This window comes from Acipenser ruthenus, chromosome 25 (assembly GCF_902713425.1).
Source record: "Acipenser ruthenus chromosome 25, fAciRut3.2 maternal haplotype, whole genome shotgun sequence".
Classification (NCBI taxonomy): domain Eukaryota; kingdom Metazoa; phylum Chordata; class Actinopteri; order Acipenseriformes; family Acipenseridae; genus Acipenser; species Acipenser ruthenus.
The window spans coordinates 25,241,999-25,264,958 of record NC_081213.1 but is presented as its reverse complement, the minus strand read 5'-3'; the positions used below and the strand labels follow the sequence as shown (position 1 = coordinate 25,264,958).

The window sequence follows — 22,960 nt, the reverse complement described above, 5'->3', positions numbered from 1 at the left end:
AACTTAAACATTTACTTTCTACCACCAGCTTTCATAGAACAGTGTAGTTTTCTACAGCAGAGAAATTTTCTGCATTCCAACGGATTGTATGTTATCCAAGGAAAATGTGCTTCACAAGACTCACCCCTTCTTACTGTTGTATGTTGAGTTTAAATTATTTTAAGTAACCTTATTTTACTTTTTCAATAATTCACCAGAGATGACAAAACAAGCATGTTTTCTGCTGCAGAACTGAATCCCAGAAGTGTAGTCATGATTTGATATTAATGTGACAATTCAAACCTTTTGTGATGCAGTACCGTGCTCACACAAGAAAACCACCAAATCAACAAGAATAAAAAAATAAATAAAACAGAAAAAACATTAGTCTTTCTCCCCTTTCTCCTCCAGCTTTATTGATAGTTTAAAATTACATTTCTATGTTCTAGGACTTCAGTTGCATTTACCTTCCGACTTAAAACTGAGTACAAGCAAATGATATTTTTTACAGTAGTCTAATTGATATATTGTACAAAAATAACATTTTGATTTCTGTGAAAACATTCTTCTTACTCAAGTAACTTCAAATGCCGCTTTCTGTTCTTGAAGTTTTGTTTTTTTTCCTCCCAGGGTTTATTCATCTAAACTACTTTGAAAATTGTGACCGAAACCATGACCTAATCTGTGTCTCCAACACCGACGCTGTAGCTGCGAGCGGCTTGCTTTTATAAAAGAATTGATCCTTTTTTTCTCCTGAAAATTAAACAGGTAATATATAACTTTCATATTCAGTTATCTCCCACTTAGCTGTGTACTGCTTATAGGGCCCGAAACTGATGTAACTCGTGTTGTGAACTGCTTCAGAGGTTAAACATTCCAAGGCCTAACATTTATTTTTCCACAAAAAAAAATTAAATCATATATGGAAGTTCCTCAGAAACTTCCAAGATTTATTTTTTTTCCCCCTCTCACATATGATCACTTCCAAGAACTCGGAGAGGGTTTTTTATCTGACATCTCTTTACACTCATGAATCCCTATTTCACCAGTGGCATGGAAAGGGGGTTCTTTAACAAAGCATTATACATAACACCTCTACCAAACTAAACATAAACATTTTGTATTAAATGCAGAAAGTCGATTTTTTTTTTCCACCCCTTTCCTCATTTTACATGTCAAGTAAAGCTCACTGGCCTGGGACTAGCCTCTATCTGCCAACCTTGGGCCAGTGAAGAGGATTCAGAGAAAATAATACAACCATCAATCAGAAAAAGGAGGGGCGACAAAGGAAAAGGATTAAGCTGTAGCCTCGATGGTGCATTCTCTTGCCAGGTGCCCAGACTCGCCACAGCGGTAGCAGTTGACTTCACTTGTCTTGCTGCAGTTGATGGCAACGTGACCGGTTTCACCACACCTAAACAGGGGAAATCACAATTAATCTGAAATTCCTTATGGCGAGTTGAACTGAAAATCCATTTTAAAATCATTAACCTTTAAAATGTTACTTAAAAATATATATAAAATTCAAAACATAAAAATAACACTTATTACCATAGGCCAACTCAGATGCTTACTTTGGGTGCTGACTTGTACCAAATTCCATAGGCACGGTGAAAGGACTTGTCCTAGAGTCAAAGCATGTCAAGCTAGGATTCATAATTAATCTTTTAGAGAAAGACGACTACCCCCTCAATCTCCTGAAAAAATGAATACCCATTATATTGTTTCGGTCAGATATTGTCTAGCCGTAACAAATATTCTGTTGTACGCAAAAATGTGCGTCAGATTGATCTTGGATGCATTCACAAAATCGAGTGGACCACGGTAATGAAACTTTTATGAGGGAGAGTATTTATCTATGTGTTGTTTAGTGCAAGTTCCTGTTTTTTTACTCTCATGTGTAAAGAGAGGGAAGAAAAACCTATTGCTTACAATAAAAAATAATAAAGCTGTTGACAGATCCAACTGTAAAATGTCCCAAGAAAAAGTTGCATAGTACAAATTATTTGAAGTTGTGTTTTACATCACCTTTGTGCCTCAAGGGAACGGTTACTTCTTGACAAACTGAATCTTATTATTTAAAACAATTCATACACCAAGGTACTCCTACAAAACACGAATATAAAAGGACCTCCACTTCCTAGGAGGTGCATCAATTGTCTATTTTCACTATTCTAAATTAAAAAACGTAGTTTTTTTAAAAAGGTAGAGTATACCAGTGAAGATAACTTAAAAGTTGTTGAATTCAGTAAATAGCTATTGATGTGGAGTTTATTTGCTAATCTGCAGGTTGTAACAGTATGCTAGGATTCAGAAGATTTGAGACCATGGGTTTACATGTAGGTCCAAAATCCCCAAGAGCAAAGTCACTGCTATAAAAGCAATTTGGCCTTAAGGGATCAACCCTTTATACAAAATGTGTTTCACTGATTTTAAAGCCAGGTTCTCTCCCCACCTGGACACACTTTCACCTTAATATATTACCTCTACATTAGAGGTAATTTTGTAATGTGCTTAGTATACAAAGCAGTCAAGTCATGTTGAGAAGATCTACTTTATTAAAGACACATTGTATTCAAGACACTCTTCAAAACAAAATTACAACAATTGAGATCACTGCAAGGCACTATCTCTTCCTGTATTAAAGCATCACTTTAGCCTGCTTTACTGTAGTCTTAGCAAATGGTATTCCCATTTACCTGTAGCACTTCACTTTGGTGCAGTCTTTCTGGATGTGCCCAAACTCTCCACAAGAATAGCATTTCTGCTCATCTGCATGGTCGCAGTCACGGGCCAGGTGCCCTGGTTTGCCGCAGTTGTAGCATAACTGCTCCCGCTCCTTCTTGGGCTCCTTGCAATCCTTGGCAATATGACCACCTTTGCCACAGTTGTAGCAAGCTAAAAAGAAAAGGAAGAAAGTCTTAAAATGAGACAAGTAAGCATTATTACACAATGGCCTTTTGAAAACATTAACTATACTAGCCAGTATATTCACCACTGAAGCCTACATAGCGACACAAGAACAAGCATTTATTTTAACATCAGTTGGATATGTTTTTGCTGTGGAGTTAAAACAGCAGGTAAATGTACCTACCATCCTCCTGAAGTTCACAGTCCTTAGCAACATGGCCTGATTCTCCACAGCGATAACAGATGTCTAAAAGAAAAGGAAGAAAGAAAGATAGTCAATTTATGCACAATTAACTCGACAGTGATCTATACAATGTGTTTTGGCTGTTGTAGGCTATTTTACTCTATCCAGATCTTCAGCAAGGAAAAAACATTTAGTAAGCTATCTAATGTCTTTTCAGTTTTAGACATTGGGAGCCAGCCAAGTCCCCCCCAGATTACCTCTTGCAGAACTGTATCCGGCTCTTCCGCGGCTCCTACCCCCACGACCACCACGTCCTCCGCCACCGCCAACGCCACCACCGGTGGGGCATTCACGGGCCCAGTGGCCTGTGCGGCCACACTTGAAGCACTCGTTGCTGCTCATTTCCACAGTATGTGAGCTGAAAACTAACAAGACATTCAATGAGATTTAGCACAAGTACCACGCTGAAACATTAAAATATATATTATAGAATGCAACCAGCAAAGTAGTAAATACAAGCTGCTGGCTTCTGTATTTTAATTGAGGGGCATGTGGGAACAACAAAAGCACAACAAAAAATAAATTGAAACAACTCCATTAAGACAATACAATGCTAATCTTCATACTATCCTGGGGTTCTTGGGGGAACATTCGTTTCAGAATGACAAAACGCATTCGTCTATAACCAGTTACAAGTATTTCTTTTACTCTTGCTGTCTTAACCAGTGCAAGGAAGGGCTTCTAATTTTTTTTTTAAACTTTGGATAATTAGACTCAAGATGCTGGGCAGCAGTGTGGAGTACTGGTTAGGGCTCTGGACTCTTGACCGGAGGGTTATGGGTTCAATCCCCAGTGGGGGACACTGCTGTTGTACCCTTGAGCAAGGTACTTTACCTAGATTGCTCCAATAAAAACCCAACTGTATAAATGGGTAATTGTATGTAAAAATAATGTGATATCTGTATAATGTGAAATAATGTATAATGTGATATTTTGTAACAATTGTAAGTCACCCTGGATAAGGGCGTCTGCTAAGAAATAAATAATAAAAGATGCTCATTAATGCACCTGTTTCTCAAATCAGAGGGTTCAACAGCTGTTTTTTCTATGCTGCAATCAAGAAGACCAAGGCAATAAAGTAAATCCATACATCCACCTATAACTGCACAACAATGGCAATTAAACTAAAGTGCAATAGACATTTTATACTTCTAAAAGATTCACAAAAGTATAAATACAGTAATGCAGATCAGCCTACACAAGCACAGATACTGGATGCAGTAGGTAGGAGTTATAAATTAGTTTTTACTCGTTTAAAAACACATACTAAACTGAGGCCTAATTATGTCCTTGTCCCTACATTTGCATTTCAAAATGCTATTTAGTCTAACCTTGCTCAAAAAGGCTCCAGGCACCAAAATGTTCAGGCCGAATTCTGAATCGTGCTTTTTAAAGTGGGCAGCTTTTAGATCACACAAGGGTCAAAGTACCTTTGTTTGACTCAGAAAAAACGATAACTACAATGTAGTAATGTTATAGTATTTAGAATATATACATGAATATTAGCAAACACAGCAAAACAGATGCACTTTTCACAAATACCAATTAATGTCAGCAAACATCGCGCTGTTAAAGTTACTATCAATTAATGTGTACATTTAAGAAACTGTATTCAAAGTTAAGCATTCGTGATGTGCCATACAAATTCTGATCGAAACTAAAACAAAAACGGATTGATTCCTTGATTAGAGTCGAACGTTGTAGGCCATACTAGGCCCATTTACTATCAATTCAAGAAAACTAACACTGCTGTATTACAATATGCCTTAATTTTCACGAGATTACAATTCAAGTGAAAATTGTACATCAGGCGATTCACGAGGTTAAGAAATATTATACATGACATAGTATTTACACGTGGTAAGATTATGTCCTGCTTCTGTAGTAGTAATAAGATCATCAGTGCCCAATAATAAAGACGTGTTTCGAGATATCCACGTCGAACAAAAAAAAAAAAGAAACCCGTAGTAAATGCTAAAGTTAAAATCTCGATAGTTTAATCTCACCTATTATTCCCACGGACGAACTGTGAGATCACGATGAGACATATGGTCAACACACGATGGTAAAAATTTGCCTTTTCGTTAGATTTACAACTTTTATCAATGCATACCCACATTTACCACAAAAAGCCTTGGTATTCAGTTATGTTTGTGTAATTAAAATACCACGATTAGTGCTCGTTTGTCCAGTTAAATCAACACCACGCCGTCTTATTGCAGCTAGTTCAGCGAATACTATCTGAACGCGCCGCCCACCCACGCCCGGGGCCTCACATAGTAGAATAACTCAACCTTTCAAATAAGTCACGGGCATTCAAATTCGCTTTTTAACTTATCTTCGCGTAAAAAGATAACACAATCTAACACAAATACCGATTACTGAAATGCAAAACTAAATTTAAACGGTGCTTGTAATCGGTTAAATTTGCCGTGTTTCCCGCGCGGAGCCTGACGCAGCAGGCCAAAGTGCGCCGTCAGAAATTTTAGTTGTTTACCTTCTAATTTTTGCTCGGTTACAACTCACATGTTTTGGCTTATTTCTTCGTGTTTCTCACTCGAGGGGTGCTACAATTAATGCGACGCGGAAACAGAATTGTAAAATCGCATTTTTTCGCGTCTTTTGGCCTTTGGTTCACTTACCTTTGCTACGTGACTCGCCGCTGTTTATTTTCGGTTCCTCCTCTCCCCTGCGCCACACGCGGTTTGCACACGGTCCTCCTGCGCGCCCCTCCCCCACCAAGTCTCACTCTGCACACGGCTCGTTGCTTCTCAGGTACCAATGGCAAGCGAGTGTTGTAAGACACAAAGGGGTCCAATCAGAGATCAATTCCCTGCCTCTAATAAACCAGCCCATGTGTGGCACCACCAAGTACGACTATTTGTAAATTAATCGCTGGTGCAGTGGTTAAGCCAAAGACATGAAGGGCAAAAAATCTGGGTTTACATTAAACCAAATAAACTCCAACATAACCCATTATACCGTTCCCATTTTCTTTATACAACAATGTATTAATCATAGTCTTTATAACAACCAAAGACGTGCTTATGCAAAACAAAGATGTGCTTTTATAATTTATTTATTTTTTGCTTTTATGTGTACGGTACCTAATTACGCTTTCGCGATTCTCAGCCTTAAAACTACACATTATAGGTGTGGTTGGATTTTTTTTTTTTTTTTTAAAACACAAGGGCTTTCCATTACAAACAATGTGCAGTCACAATGTATAGTTCTCCTGGCGAGGGCGTTGATCAGTCCACAGAATAAAAAAACGGTGTTCTAAATTTAAATAACCCGAGCCCTAAATCTACAGAGAAGTTTGTACTTGGCAGTGAGCACAACTTGTTACTTCCTATGAACTACAAATCCCACCATACTTTACTGAAAGAATACATTCCTTTGCGTAGTCTATAAGAGCAACGTGTAGTAGCTTACAAAACAGATTTTCTGTACATTACTGTGCATTTGACTTTGCACGTTGTAAATGACGGTCACGGAGAAACTGCCAACAGATGGTAACGTTTTACAGTGAGTACAAGGTACTGTAAGTGCAGTGCATTATCAAACAGCTCTGAAATCAGCAGTATATGACATAAACCCCACCCTTTGCTCTGATTAGATTTCAAGGTTACGTATTATACCACAGGCACAGATGAGTGTGATGTCCATACATATCTTTCAAAAATAAGTTTGAACTACACAACGTGGCAAGACCATCTCAGGAAGACAAAGTAAATACATAAAAAGGTTTCTAGGCAAACAGCTTCATTACACAGGACGAGTACTATATAGACACAAGTGTGTCTTATTAAACTCATGGTAAAACCAGGAGTGGATCAGTCTGCTATGCAACGGGAGTCTTATTTTCATCCTTGCATTTTGATCCAAATGCCTCCATTTGCACAAATCCAAAGACAAGAGCTGACAAACAAGATGGATGTGCCCTGATCGGTCTATAGCTCTGTATCTGGGGTACATTTTAAAGCAAGTAAAAAGATTCACTATGAGCGGTGAATAAATCAGCTCTCTGTACCCTACATTGTATCATATCCCAGAGGAAAATTACACTTCAAAGCACTTCAAGGCAGACGATGAGCTAGAAAGGGACACATCTCAAAGTTAAAAGTGAGGGTTTGAATGATAGTTTTCCTCTGAGCACTAGAAATTAAAAGTCAAGCAGTGTCTGCTTTTCTTAACATTATCCTTTTTACTAACAGTGGTAGGGAATATGGCAAATATGGTACAATTACGCATGGATCTAGAAATGTGTGGTGCATATATTCAACTTACTAGAATTACTGCATCATCTTCAATCCATGTAATAATCTTACTGTACACATGCTGTAAAGCTGCTTCATAAGTAAAGAATACGTCTTCCTTAGCAGCAGGTATTTGTGCAGACACAAGTATTAGTAAAGATTATTCAGAAATCAGCAATTAAAACATTGTTTTCTGATTAATAATTGGTGTATTGTTTTAATAGCATTTGTTTGGTTCAATAACAACACTTGCTTTGTGTCCACCAATAATAATAATAATAATAATAATAATAATAATAATAAAAACGCTGCTTAAAAAACCCCACAATATTCAGTCGAAAAATCACACAGCCAAACAAAATGTTTATTTTTTAAATCTGAGCTAGAATCGAGGAGATTGGAGTTTGGTAACAAAACAGCACAATGCCTTGTCAGCGCATGCAAGAGACCTGCTCCATCTATCTAAGGAAGGCAGAGTTGGGTTAGGAATGTCAGAGGGAGATGCGTCATTTAAATAAGAAAGGGGCCAGGATTATCTGAATACGTGAGAAGGGAAGGTTGGGGTGTGAATGGAGTGCACGTTTAGCATGGTGTTATGAGCACTTCCCCCAGTCCCGCCTCTGTACATGCATGAGGGCTGTGTGAGATATATAAGGTAATATTCAGAATTATAACCGCAGTAAATCATGGCAGGCTTCTTGCTAAAGTAGGCCAGAGGTCAGAAGGTACTGATTTTTCACATGCATGCATTTGACCACACTGGCAGCTGCAAAGCTTTCATACATCTGCTGCTATCAGTCTGAGATCTTGCTGGAGTAAGTGAAAGGCAGATGTTGTCATTCGACACCCCAAAGCTAAGAGATCCTCTTCTGTGCATACATTTGTTTATGGCGTTCACTAATTTGCGTACCATAGTTTGCCTAAAAGTGTTGCACACAGATTTCTTCGCTGCCTTCCAATAAAGAAAATGTTGCGTTGGTGATTTCAAATTAATACATTTCTGTAGTCTTACACTGACTTTCAACTGATTAATTTCTAACCAAGCAGGATTTTCCTGTTACCTAGACAGCCACGTTTTTGACTAAGCCACAGCCATATGTGCGTAGCACGAACCTGCAATTATGCATTAAGAAGTCACGCAGACTCATAGGTGTGTATTGCATTCCTAATTCAAACAGTTTATCGTTATTATTATGATTATTATTTATTTATTTCTTAGCAGACGCCCTTATCCAGGGCGACTTACAGTCGTAAACAAATACATTTCAAGAATCACAGTACAAATAATAATACAATTAAGAGCAAGATAAATTCAATGACTTTGGTTCAAGCAAGTACAAGTGTGACAAAATACGATTAAAAACATTATCATCATGTGACACAAGTGTCTCCAGTTTCTTCAAGTCACTTGTATCTTTACATTAATGATCATTTCACTGATTTCTAATTAGTGCCTTGACAGGGCTATTGTATCTGTGTTTTAAAGAAGGGCATTTTATTACATATCCTCATGAGGAAATCACGAATGTACCAGTAGACAGGAATAGCGTTTCTACTTTGATAAACATTTAAACAAACAGTGAACAATTTTATTAGATTTATAGTATAGCTATGGAATTAATTTAGTTTGCATATTGAATTAAAGGTTTTACTTTTAAAAAGTTTTACTGTAATTAACTTGTAAAAAAAATAGACAGACTTACTCTGACCTATAGTTTAGTGAAGTTTAACTGCGCTACAGTTACTATGCTATTATCTCCGATTACAAAGCAGTTTAACAGTAAAGTATGATGACAGGACTTAGCATCTGTTCATGGTACAGCTCTTTTGTATGTGTTCCTTTTTCCTGTCTTGATATCTCTTCTCATTTCAATCCATTTTTTAACAGTGACCCCTGCTGGAAAAGGAAGATACTGGAGCGGGCAAGAGATTTCTTGGCAAAAAGTCTGAGCAAGCATGTGGCACGTTTATGCCTTTATGCCTTAAAAAACAGGTGTTTGGGTGCAGCATCTGTACTCAGTTCCACCCTAAACCGAGCAAACAGGCTCATGAAATTACTCCACAAAGGAGGATAGCTTGTACCTGTAAACTGAACTCCAATACATGATCACAGACTGTTAAAATAAAATCCTTTCAGATTATCTTGGTATTTAATATTTTGCCTTTTTTTTTTTAGCTCTTTAATTTTGTATCTATTAAGATGGTCTTACAACACAATGGTTGCCATACCTCTCTCTCCATGAACTCATAAACAGAATGCAACATTGTTGTGTGATCAATACCTCTTAATACTAGTGTTACCTGTATGAAGCTGGAATGTACAGTTCTAGCAAGTATTTTCTCTACTATCTACGGTGCAATAGAAAACAGACTCTCAATTTTAATGGGTAGTACCTGCAAGCAGGCACTTGGAGGAGTTGAATAGCAAGCACACGCTTTTTAATGAATTTCCACAACCTCTCTTCGCAATTCATTATTTAATAGCATAGTACAGTAGTACAATTAAAAGCAAAAGATCTCTCTCTTGTTATGAATTATGAATTTCCAATTCCATTAATATTGTATGAAAACATTTTCTCTGTTGAAACAGGTTGAAAAAAAAAAATTACCAATAACCTTTTCAAGAAGGGCAGTTCATTATTGACTTACGTGAGTGGGAGAGAGGGATACTCTGGAATAAAAGGACACTTAAAATGTTGCTATCCATCCAGAACTGGTGATTATTTCACATGGGATGATGCTACTGATATGAAATGACAGCGTGTGAGAAGAGGAGAGCGCTAAGTGTCCTCTTAGCTCTGTAAATTGACTTTGTCTGACTGTAGCCAAACCCCCCCACAAGATAAGCTATATATTGAATCATCTAAAAGGTACTTGCCAGGGTTGCAGATTGCCAAGGAGAATCAGTGTAAAAAGAGCATGTCCGAAACCCCATGTCCTGAAGCTCTGCAATGCGTCAAGTATACCCTTCTTATTGGAGTCTGACTTACAGACACATTGGATTTGTGTACCTATATTATGCTTGCATAATATAATGGCCTGGAATGGGTTGATTACAGATCTATGGTTCTATAGACAACATGCTTGGAATACAATGATAATCATGCACATCATAGAAATGCAAATAATGCTGCTGTACCAGATAGGAGTGGTATTCATCTCACAGTATGGAGCAGTGCTTTGCCTTGGTCTGTGTAATTTCATTCAGCCATGAAAGAGTTAAAAGCCCTGTGTGCTGTTACTAGGCTCCCACTCTGGAGAGCAGTTTAAGTACTATGACTTGTTTATGTATGAGTCATGTCATTGATTGATCTTCAAGGAACCCCTTTAGTCTCTGCTAACCCTTTTCAACTGTTTGGAGATCAATAAAATTACAACGTGGTTGTTTAAGGTGGTTTGCATTCTGATGTCCAAAGTAACTGCACTGCTATGTAGACAAGAATGTGTGATCACTGTTTGCAGATCTGGAATTGAATGTGACTGCGCTGTATTTATTACTAAGATTTTTCAGTCAAAGACATGATTTAAAACATCTTCCAATTAAAGCCAGTGTATAATGCATACACAACTAGATTTGGATGATATACTGTACTGAATTGAAATGCAAGCGCATCTTCGATGTCTGTGTTTCCCTCCTTCTCCCCTTGTTGCTTCTGGAGAACTTGTATCCCGTGCATTTATCAGACTGAGAGGCTCAAATATATTCCTTCAGAAATCACACCCTAGCCTGAACACAGCTTGATTTACAAGTACCAGATTCATTTTATTGCTGGTTTTCAATGACTCAGCCTAAAATAGATTCCACTAAATGACAAGCTACATTTTGTTTTATATATATATATATATATATATATATATATATATATATATATATATATATATATATATATATATATATATAATTTTTTCCCCACACAGAATCCAGTTTACAGTTGTGTTACCAGCTGATAAAACGAAAGCTGCTGTACCCCTTTAAGAATGTACAGTAATAGGAAAAGCCATGGTTGGGGAACACCTTAAATATCCCCTCTGATTCTCTCTCACAGACAGCAGCTCATCATCATCAATCCATAACCATGTGAGCTACTGGCATTGTATCCTATGAACCTGGAGGATGATGGGTAAGTGAGACTCCCCAACACTTTACAGAGGAGATGACAAACGGAAACCTCTTTCATAGAAAACAGTACTTAACTGGCTCTGGTGTTCAGTCTGTGCAGCGTTCAGCTGTCTTTATTAAGCCAACGCATGCTTGAGGATGCTGCTTTGCTTTTGAGGAATCATTTGCCTGACAAGGAAGCAGAGCGAGTAATGCAAACAGCGGTTCTCCCTCAGCTCAACAATGCCAGAGCCCCCTGCAGTTTGTTATTGTCACCTGTTGTGGGGGGATTTCTTCACTAGTCATGCTTGCCTTGGATATTTCAGGTGAGTTGTGAAATAAACCTGAATTGCTTGTGCTACAGTGCACCTATTTAATTAAACCTGTTACACTAATAAGTCGCTTTTGACTGGCTAGCAGCCTAGAAATGATGACATCTGATATCTTAGTACTGGCATTCAGTTAGGGTGTGTGATAGATATCCCTATATTACCTACTTTAACAGTCCTGGAAGATGACACTGGGAGATATATTTCTTTAAGCAATTGTAAACAGCTGTGCGAAGGTGGGGAGAGATTTTTTTCTGAAACAGCAGAATAGGAGAAGGTTCTGGTTATTCTCAAAATGTCCTAGTGGATGAATTAAATGACTGCTTTCTTAAAATTAAATTGAGAGTTTTTTTTTTTAATTTACAGAAGAGGGCTGCTTTGTACAAGTAGGAGCTTTCTGGTGATGGGAGGAGTCTTGTTTGCTTTGTTTATTGTCTATGGTGTGCACGCACAGGATAATATGCCCACCTGCCTGCCTCTGAACCTGTTTCCGTCTCTAACCCCAGAGACGTGTCATTTAAATTAGTGATCACCAACCCCCTTTCCCTTGGGACAGCATGTGATGTCAAAGGCTTGTTTGATAAGCCTGTAAAGAACAGATGGCATTTATATAAAAAAATAAAAGCAGACAAAATGAAAACCCTCACTTTGATAGTGTATGCTCTGAACTGCAGTTCAAGTTTTTGAGCTGCATGTGTGTTACTACTGTCTCTGACTACCGTTACTACTGTCTCGAGCACCTGTTTGTCGCCATCCTTCAGTTTCTGTCTTGATAGACCATGCAGTGACATATCATGAGTCTCTGTAGGGTTATAAGGCCTGTGATTACCACATGTATCTTCAGCAAAATCTAAAGCTGCTTCGCCATGTGTACTTGCTGAACTGAAGCTAAAGTTCTCAAGGATTGCAAGCCACCTATATTAAACTCTTCAGCGAGCTGGATTTCCACTTGGTGTTGTATAAATTTGGGATTCTTTCCACACCAGGTGCCAAAACGATGCAATCGGATGAAGTTTGTGCAGGAAGACGCTGTAGAATTAAAAAAAGGCCCTGCTGAGCTACAGATTGAGAGTGATTGGATACAACACTGATGTTAGTTGGATAGTGAACAGATTCTATTATTTATAAACAGAATAATAATTGGCTAAAAAATAACTCGGAGACACTGGAGAGAGAGAGTGTGAGAGGAACGGAATACCTTTTTAAAACATATGTTAGATATTAAACCATTGAAGAGGCATGGTTGGACAATTAATCAGGTACTGTTGTATTTTGTATCCTAGGAAATAAAACTAGACACACTGAGGCTGTGTTATGCAAAGGTTACATGTAAGTAATTACAGTTTGCAAAGCACACAGCATGCTATGTAAATGTTACATGCCACGTGATTGTGCAGTACAGTTTACAAAGCACAGAGCAGTTAGGTGTTAATTAGCTGGACATAAGTTATGAGGAAGCACTTATTATTATTATTATTATTTGTTTATTTAGCAGACGCCTTTATCCAAGGCGACTTACAGAGACTAGGATGTGTGAACTATGCATCAGCTGCAGAGTCACTTACAACTACGTCTCACCCGAAAGACGGAGCACAAGGAGGTTAAGTGACTTGCTCAGGGTCACACAATGAATCAGTGCCTGAGGTGGGATTTGAACCAGGGACCTCCTAGTTACAAGCCCATTTCTTTAACCACTAGACCACAGCCACAGCAGCAGCTACAGACATGTGTGGGTTTGTTTTGCTACTTACAAGTAGGTGGGTTTGAAAAGAGCTTTCCAATATGCCTGTGGGGCTTGCTTTGCAGATTTAATTGTGGTTAATTACTGTGGTGAGGCTTCCAAAAGGTAATCATAGCAAGTGACATCATAAGGAGAGGAACACCTTTTATCTGTTTGAATAAACTGAATCTTCACGATCTGAAGTGTTACATTATGTCCTGTAAGTGGCGCCCTTTTTCATTCCAGTGAGCAAAACATATCTGTGTCAGCGTGCACTCTGTGTAAAAAGCACAGCAGCAGCTATAGACATGTGTGGGTTTGTTTTGCTGGGTTTCAGTTGAATGCTTGAACAGAGTCTGCACTGTACAGCCAACAGTGCTAAACACTTACACTGAATAGAGTTACCTAATACTTTAATCAACAACTCCTTATCTCTTCAGCATCTAGTAATACACTGTTGTGCTAAATGTAAAGAGCCCGATGTTTAGCTTGATCAGGGCATTTGGGGGGTGGGGGGTGAACACCCAGTCAAAGGCTGTGACACCTGGAAAGCTTTTTGGATTAGCTGGCCGATTTAAAATTGTTGTTACATGGTCTATTAAATAATGTGAAAAAATAAATAAAAAAAATAAATGATGAAAGACTTCACACATTTGCTGTTTTTCCATATTCCCAGCGCTTTACCCTGTGTTAACTATTATTCTCTACACTTTAAGGGGTGAGTTTGAAGTATTATACAGTACGGTGTCAGCATACAGGTACTGCAGTGAACAATAGGTGATCGCAGCCTTCAAAAGCTGCATGTAAGGGTTGCCCTTGTTTAGGCATTGCAGTTTTTATGACTTTGTATATTCATTTGCAACAGATCACACAGACACAGCCTTACTAGCCAAACATATGTTACATGGTTTAAAGGTAGTTAAAAAGAGATACACTTGTGACAGCCTAACACTTGAGAGAGGGTGTAAAATGTTTTCACAGTGGTAAAAAGTAACAGGGCTAGTCATCTAGGTGTGGTCCACAGTTTCTATAATTAGAGTGTTTAACTCAGTGGCTGGAAATTGTTGCGTCATGCCTTTACTAATCAGCATCTGCAAAATTCTCCAGAAGTTAAGAAAGCGTAGGCCCTTGCTTAATGAAACAGTTGATGAATATTGACAAATGCAATCAATATGTGTTTTTACTAACGTTGAAATTATATTGAAAACAATTTACCTTCAAGCTGAAATGTCATAAAATGACCCTGAACTAACACCTTTCCTGTTGAATTCATACTGAGTTTATATGTGTATAACATCATTCCGTGACACATTGCACATTCATATTGGTGACTTTTGAAATATGTGTTTATTCACAATGAACTGAAGCCAAACTGTGTATGTCACCTCTTCTCAAGTTAGTTTCAGCTTTAGACACACAAGCTTCCTTGTGCTTCATCTTAAGAAGGTTATACATGGGATCTGCGAGTTCTGTTGAAACAGATGACAGAAGTACTGCTAGTACGGCACCTGGAAAGGCAAAGAGATGCCAATGGTTGTCTGAACATGAAGACCGAACTGCCCCTCTCACCCTCGGGATATCTGCCGCAGGGGCTTTGGTTTCCTGAGCACCAAAATCCTTCAGTAAAATACAGGACCTTTATTTTTGAATGCCTGTACCTTTAAATAGCCTGATGACCCAGCTTAAAGTGGAACCGTGAGATAAAGTGCATTGCAAGGGGCTCTGCTGCAGTGTGCTGCTGAGTGTGGTGCAGTTGCTAGTCACTGAGCACTGCTCATGCTCTCTAATTGCAGTGCAGTGGTGGATGGGCTGTTTATAATGACAGCGTTCAATTTCATCTCCACAAGCTTTCTTGTGGTTCCTTGTTGCCCTGAAATGAACCAGAGTCTGTTTGTCATCTAGTGAAATTAGAAATGATAGTGTTGAAGTCTTGGAGCCTGAACAGCAATTTTTAAATGAGGGGAATATAATCATCTGCCATTGCATTATTGAAGAGGAAATCCCCTGGGTGTTTGTTGGGAATTAATATAGATGAAATTGAATTGTATGAATGGACAGCATGTAAAGCCCATCTGTGTTAAAAGCAACACATTGTACTGTAAGCGTGCTTTCTTTACCCATTAGTTACATGTTTAATGGGTGTTTCTTGAAAGGTTACATAAAGTATAGTATATCTATATATGTTGTTAACACTTTTTTTCAACAGTATCAATAATAATAGGTAGACCGATTGCAACAGATATATGATAGGCATATTTTACTTCAAACCGCATGAAATAAATCACCTGATTCACAGTCTATCTCTTTATTACAGTATATTTGAATGTACAATTTAAGTATAACATAGCAAGAAAAAAGTACAGTAAACTGATCATGTTGTCTATGATATGAGGGTAAAATTAACTATGCACATCTCCATGTCAAATTCTACTTGAAACTAAGTCATTGTAAACATTCTGTATGGTAAATGTTTACAATGACTTAGTGGGCGTCGGGTACAATTAGGATTACAATGTGTTCAAGTCGTGGAAGCATGTAACTCAATACATTGCCTAGTGTTCTGCATCAGGGCACAATGCCCAGCACTCTGTGCCAGCACCCTTTTAGTCCAGCAGCACAGCGCCTTTCAACTTCCAGCCCTCTGGTCAAGTCAGACCCTTCAGACAGCTGGCAGCAGTGTCTGCCTGTCAACAACAGTCAGCACCTATATCAGCACCACTTGCGATTCTGCTGATCTAATGTACATCTGCTAAAAGTGTGAAGATATGCAGGTATCAAGAGAAGCCTAAACAATATGTAAGCAGTGGCGGCTGGTGGGCAAAAAATAAAATAAAATAAACAGTGGGGAGGCACAAAAAACGGTTGTGGTCCCCTTAAGCCCCCAGCAGAAAAAAAAAAAATCTTCTTAACGTCATATCTTAACGTTTTACCCCAATTCAATGCTGTTAAACGCATAGAGCGTCAATAGTGTAGCTGAGGACACTATTACAGTTACCTTTTAAAGGGAGCCTCATTAAAGTGTCTTATCTTGAGGATTGACTTTATTCCCATGAACTGTATACAGTACAAACAATATATAGCTTGACTTGTAATGAACCGGCGATGCCTTTGTTTGGTTTAAATGATCTGTAAGACTTTTTATTTCAAACTTGACCACTGTCCGTCCACGGGCCAAAGCTGCTGTTGTCGAATCGGATCTGTATTCTGGTCAGTGCTTTGCGCGTGCGTGCTGCTTCCCAGGCTCTGTCCCCCTTTCAGACTAAGCCACTCCTGCAACACCTGTGTTTAAGATTACCAAACCATCTTTATTATGGTGCAGGCAGAAGACTAGACACTCATCTGTTATCCTTACATCAGTATGAGCAACGTTTGATTGTTTCTAAGTACCACCCCGAAGACTTTGAGCAATCTTTCTACACATTTACGTGATTTGCATGAGCTAATTCTATTGATCCTGCTGTCAACATTTCTGCTTCGGTACGAGTAAAAACAATAAAAAGTGGGGTAAATTTGGCCGAACAATAACAACACCACCATGGCAAATAATTACATGAACTACTGTTACACTAGCTGCTGCAATTGTAAATACCAGTACATAAAAGGGCTTAATCTGAGGATCATTTAATCAAAATGAGAAAATTGCAGACATCCTAAGAATAAAGCTCGAACGATTTACAGATGTATTTATTATTACAATATAAGTAGAAATATGCGTCTGTAACACATTTAAAAAAATATGATAGCCGATGTGTGTGAGGAACTACCGTCACATGTATATAAAGCAATGTTATTACTTATCCAATAACTAAAGAAAATATTCCTAATAACTGACAGCAATGAAATACAATATACCAACATATGAAGACGAAGCACTTGCAGTTTTTTCTTATGGATGTCTTGCACCTCTCAGCTATTTCCAACATTGCAAGAATTGTTCATCTATTTCTATTATTGCAGTGTCCAGAGTTCTAAGGCAAGGTAAACAAGAGAGATTGCAGTCGATAGCTTGTGGCTGGTGCCAAATTGTGTGCCCTCTTGTAACGTGCTGTACATGGCTGCAATTCTTGGTCCTGAAAAGTCAGGGATCCAATTTCACTGGCGTCAAGCAGGCGCACTAGGCTAACACACATAACCCCCGCCTAACCTTCTAAAAAGCGACCTGAAATGTGTAAATCGTGCAATCTTGGTTAAAACATTGAAAGACTGGATGCGACTCGAAATACAAGGATACAAATTGCTTAGACTCAGTTCAATACATTGAAACATTGAAATCCACACACCACGTAATTTGTTTTAGCTCCTGTTACCCATGTGACACACGCTCAAACCATGTATGAGGGCTCTTTAATTCCAATCTAAAAAAGTAGCGCATTGCAAAAGAAGCCAGGTTACAAGGAAGACAGATCAAGTCCGAAAGGAAGAATTAAGTACATTAAAAAAAGGTGATGCATTTGTGTTTTCTTTTCTGAACTCCCACGCGATCTACTTTATCTGGAGCTCTGATAAAAACAGTTCAATACACAGACGCTTTCTCTGTCTCTGCAAATATGATGACGATGATGTCACCGAGTCCTTACTTTTCCTTCTAGTTATGGCGGAGCTGAACTTTTCAGAGTTTCTTTGGTAAGTTTTCCCTTGCAGTGCCATTCAACGGTGTTCATTTATTTTGTTTGAATTTTTATTTTAATCGACAAAGTCGCTCTTGAGCTGGGGGATCGTGGACATATAAATGTCATAGACTTTTAGTTAGTAGATTAAACAAAAAAAAAAGTACTGTTGTACATAGTTTTATAATTGTCTTGGCTGTGAGAGTTTGGATCCGATATAAAAGGGCCTGTAGTGTTAATAAAGGCTGAAGTGCAGAGAAACGGTGTATCGTTTCAAGTTTTTTATTTGCGGTTTAATGCCTTTACACAGATAAAAACAACTTTGTTATCTTCACTCAACACGTTTACGCGTTACATAAATCGTTTTCTCACAAATCCAAGATTTTGGAATATATTATTACTGGACCGTGGGTGCTGTAAGCTACGCATCGTTGTGGTTGCTGATGTTTTTAACTATACGTAATATTATTACGTGTGTAGCATGGAAAAGTATTGTAAAGAAAGTAAAGTCGGGAAAGAGTTGGTTGTTTTGAGTTACCGTCTGACTCGATATTTAGAAAATAAATGTGACCAAATAAAAAAAGTGTTTATATAAATAGAAACTGTATACCGGCGTATGATGTAACTGTGTTTTTGGAATTACATCTTTTTTTATTTGACTGGTTAATCGTTTAAACATGATGGACTGTTTTGAACGTTATATTTTTTAACAGCATTTGTTTTTAGATGTTTGTTGTAGGAGTGTTCTTAAAATACAACAGTGGTGAATATCATTAATGTGACTCACTATTATCCCCAGTGTCGGCCAGAATAAACAGACTTGCAGGTATTGGCTCTGTGAGGTTAAAGGTGACTAATTGTGTTATTTAATGGGAATTAAAGACACCGTGGCTTTTTTAAATGCTACATTTACATTTTTTACCTATATTTATAATGATAACTGCACTACAAACTGAGACAAATTTTGGTATCGACATTCGTAATAAGATGATTTTGTTTTGAGGATATCATAGATAATGGTATCCTAGTTTTGCAAACAAGTTCTGTCCTCTAATTGGATTGGCTAATGAAGCCGAAAGTTTTTCTTTTGATGCATTTGCCTGAGTTTGATGACATTGCCCTTTACTTGTTTTGAGATTGTATTCACATGCTCACCTTTTTTCATAGTACCTGGAATCCATTGTTTACATTGTCGATAGGGATGTACAGGCTGTGTAAAAGATTGCTTCGCATGAGATTCATTGGTTTATAGTTTTGTCTCTTTTAAGACAGCCCAATCTATGCTGTCCTTTTATTATATAAACTTTTATCTTCATTAGGACATGCTTTTGCAGACTGTCCTTATGCACATGTGTCACACCTACATTTTGACTTGTGTGAAGAGAACCGATTATCCAGTCTTGATATACAGTAGATATGACGTTCTGCAGTAAGATAACTCCCTCTGAATGTGGTGTTCTCTTGATGTGCTGAACCAGCAGCTTTACAAGCTCAAAAGCACTTTCACCTCATTCAAGACTATGATTTTTATATTTACAGCTGTGACTGTGTTACTAAAGCATTTGTCAGGAAAATATTTCCTGCATTTACCATTTTTCCCTAACTCAGTACCTGAATGAAGATATTTCATTTTGATTTGGTCCCTGGGGCCCTAAGGGATCCCGTGTTGATGACAGCGGTGCTGAGCAATTCAGATGTCGATAGTTACTGATACCCTTTAGGAAATGCAGAATGTTGCGTTTTACAGTAGTCGTGTTAACACGAGTATACAAAGAGCTTTGGTTGCTTATACTGGACTAGAAGATGCATGTCATCAATATATTGTAGTGTTACCAATGTACAGTATTAGATGTTCTAGCCTTGTGTCTGTTGCTGTCGCATGTTGCTAGTGTTTTATTGATGTCTGGATCTATATGGTTTCCTGCGTCTATGTACTCGCTGCTTGTTTAACAGTCTCAGCAGAGTTCTTTCTGGACAATGTGGTTTTCTGTGCTACCATCCAGAGGACACAGATCAGTTGTGTTGTTTGACACCAGCTACCTAGTAAGGCTTCCACAATTGTTTCTGCCAACCGCTTTTGTATTTGTGGCTTTCTCCATTCTGACACTCTGTAGGCAGCACGTTTGTGTACAGCTTATACAGAATACCCACCACCACATTGAGTCACCACATTGAGTCAGGTGCTGGACTATTATTATTATTATTATTATTATTATTATTATTATTAATTAGTCATTTAGCAGATGCTTTTATCCAAAGTGACTTACAGAGACTATGGGGTGAACTATAAATCAACAACTGCTGCTGCAGAGTCCTTACAATGAGACCTCAGTTTTATGTCTCATCCGAAGGACGGAGCACAAGGAGATTAAGTGTTTTGCTCAGGGTCACAAACAGTGGTTGAGCCTGGATTTTAACTGGGAACCTCCTGGTATCAAGCCCCTCTCTTTAACCACTGGACCACCAGTACCTTCCTCAGTGCTCCCCTCCCCCCCTCTCTCTCTGTTGGCCACAAAGCAGGAGTAACAGTAAAGCAGGATATTCCCCTAAGCAAGACTGCCTCTTCATTGATGAGGTAACTTTTCAGCCTTTGCTGTTTGTCTACAGGTTGTTTCCACCACACAAGAGAACACGTTCTGCGGAATAGAAAAGAGAATTTTACCGATCGCACACAGCCTGACAAAGTCACATGGAGGAATATTAACACTATTTCCCACAGAATTCCCACAAGTTCTGATGGGGATCTGAAGACAAGCCTGAACATGTTTACCAATGAAAAGATATTGGACCTAGAGGAGATTATGCAGAACAACATGGCAACAGTAAAGGTTGTTGAAAGTATTTGAACTCCAATTTTTATTGCTGAAGTCATAAAAACCTCCCCCTCCACACACACACAAAACACAGAACAATGTGTTTGGCAAATTTCAGGCTGTTGCTTTTTCAAGTATAGTACTTAAAATAATTGTTGGTATTTTTTAAATGAGTGAAAGGTGAGCCAAAATAACCTTTCTACCTGTCTTTTCTTAATGGGGTGCTGCATTGTTTAACGTTGTGACATCTTGAATGGATGTTGAATACCTAGGTTTGCGTGCAGTGTTCATATATTTTCTGCTTGTAAACAAGGATTTGCTTTTTGGGAGACTGGTGGCGGTGAATCACTCCCATGAAATTGCAAGAGCAACTGCATTGGGACATTCTTGCTCTCTCATGATACTATTTCCAGTAACATGTACAGTACAGTGCAGTAGGCTTAGCATCAAATTGGTTAGTTTTTTCAGCAAGATAAATATTTATTTCAAGAACTGCTTGTCCAATCTTTTTTTGATTATATCAGAATCTGGGACTATGTGAAGGCTGCTCGGCTGTCCGTCTGTGTGTCAGTTTTTGCATTTTTGCATGTAGCTAGAGAAGCGATTGTGATGAAGTTTGTTTCAGAAATTCTTTAGCTCAGTATATGCTACTTGTTCATAAGGTAAGCCGTGGTAATTTTTACTTTTTTATGATACTGATTGCTCAGCATTTGCATTTACAGCCACAGCTGGGAGTGAATGAGAATGACATCCAATACATTTCTACCCATGTAAAGTACCACTAAGAATTGCCCATTTGCCCTGTTCACAACAAAACTGGGTCAGCCTGCTATTCATTGGGAGTCTTATGTCTATCAGTGGAGTTTTTTTTTTTAATAATTACAATACAAACCTCTGATGCTACAAGTCTTGTTGATAACAGTTTCAGTGTTTGTTTTGCCATTTTGTCTGTTTAATGTACACTGTTTATTAAAAGGTCAAACTGTTTTATTTTTCTCCTGTTCCCAGCAGTCGATGGGAACAAAAAACCCTGTTCTTGTTTGCAATAAATTTGTCTTGCTTACATTTCAGTTCTAGGAATCCCTGCTCTTAAAAATGAACTCTCTTGGTGTGAACCCAGCTTTTGGAGGTTTACATTTCCAAAGCTGCAGTAGTCCCGTCCCCCCCTTTTTTTTTTTTACTTCTCCTTCTAGGTAAACATTTTGGTAAGCAGTTAAAAAAACAAACCGAGTGGGGGTTTCCATAGCACCTACATTCTGTAATTTCTGGTAGGCTGCTGGGAAGTTAAGCAAGCTTCTGTATTGTAGTGTGGATACTGGAGATCTACTTTCCATACTTCAACAAAATCTAACGTTTCATAAACACAGTGTCCTATTATCAGAAACACTGTGCTGCTTTGCATTCATGGACCCAGGAAGAGCTGCTAAAGTTACATTTATAACCAAGCTGTCATAACCCCCTAACTCAAGATTAGTTTTGTAATTTTCTGTTTGTAATTTTCATTGCTTGCTCTTTTCTCAGGGATGAAAATAAGACTGCCATTGCATAGCATTTTGATCTATTCTGGTTTTTGCTATGAGTTCAATAAGACACACCTGAGCTTGTTACCAATGCACTGGGGCTAATCAAGCTCGTAGTAAAACCTGGATCGGGTGAAACTGGTATGCTATACTAGGAGTCTTATTTCCATCCCTGTTTCCAGTTAGGTGCTTCCAAGGAGTGAGTCTTTGCCATTTGTGAAACAAAAAAAGCCTAAGTTTTCACCTTAATAGCTCTCCGACTTGTAGTTCTGACTGTTACCAGATGTTCAGACCATTGGAAATATTAATAAAACTATAACCCCGACACATTCTAAGAATGATGGCATTTAGTATAATGAAAGTATTGCTTACCTCATTTTCGTAGAACGGCTTCTTTAAGAAGTATTTATGTAACGCTTATTGGTTGAATGTTACTATGATGGGTTCAATGATACATCTAAGTACATGACTTTGAAGGTG

General features: G+C 38.2%; 2 protein-coding genes across 7 annotated transcripts in view; one reads left to right on the top strand and one right to left on the bottom strand.

Annotated features, from left to right (window-relative positions):
• Positions 1–363: 363 nt before the first annotated feature.
• LOC117414190 (CCHC-type zinc finger nucleic acid binding protein) lies at positions 364–5,943 on the bottom strand. Of its 2 annotated transcripts, XM_034023981.3 has the most exons (6): positions 5,776–5,943; positions 4,142–4,183; positions 3,331–3,498; positions 3,074–3,136; positions 2,679–2,877; positions 364–1,393 (listed from the first exon to the last, which is right to left on the bottom strand). In XM_034023981.3, the coding sequence occupies exons 3-6, from the start codon at positions 3,473–3,475 to the stop codon at positions 1,276–1,278; spliced, it is 525 nt and encodes a 174-aa protein (XP_033879872.1). In that variant the 5' UTR covers positions 3,476–3,498; positions 4,142–4,183; positions 5,776–5,943; the 3' UTR covers positions 364–1,275. The 2 variants fall into 2 exon arrangements, with proteins under 2 accessions (XP_033879872.1, XP_033879871.1); XM_034023980.3 differs by lacking the exon at positions 4,142–4,183 and having other exon boundaries at positions 5,776–5,938.
• An 11,731-nt stretch (positions 5,944–17,674) lies between these two features.
• LOC117414023 (RAF proto-oncogene serine/threonine-protein kinase-like) overlaps positions 17,675–22,960 on the top strand; it is a 28,080-nt gene continuing 22,794 nt past the window's right edge. For 2 of the 5 annotated variants that reach the window (XM_058999824.1, XM_058999823.1), the window contains exon 1: positions 18,001–18,163. The gene's annotated coding sequence lies outside the window, so the exon portion shown is untranslated. The other 3 variants (XM_058999820.1, XM_058999819.1, XM_058999825.1) reach the window with 3 other exon arrangements.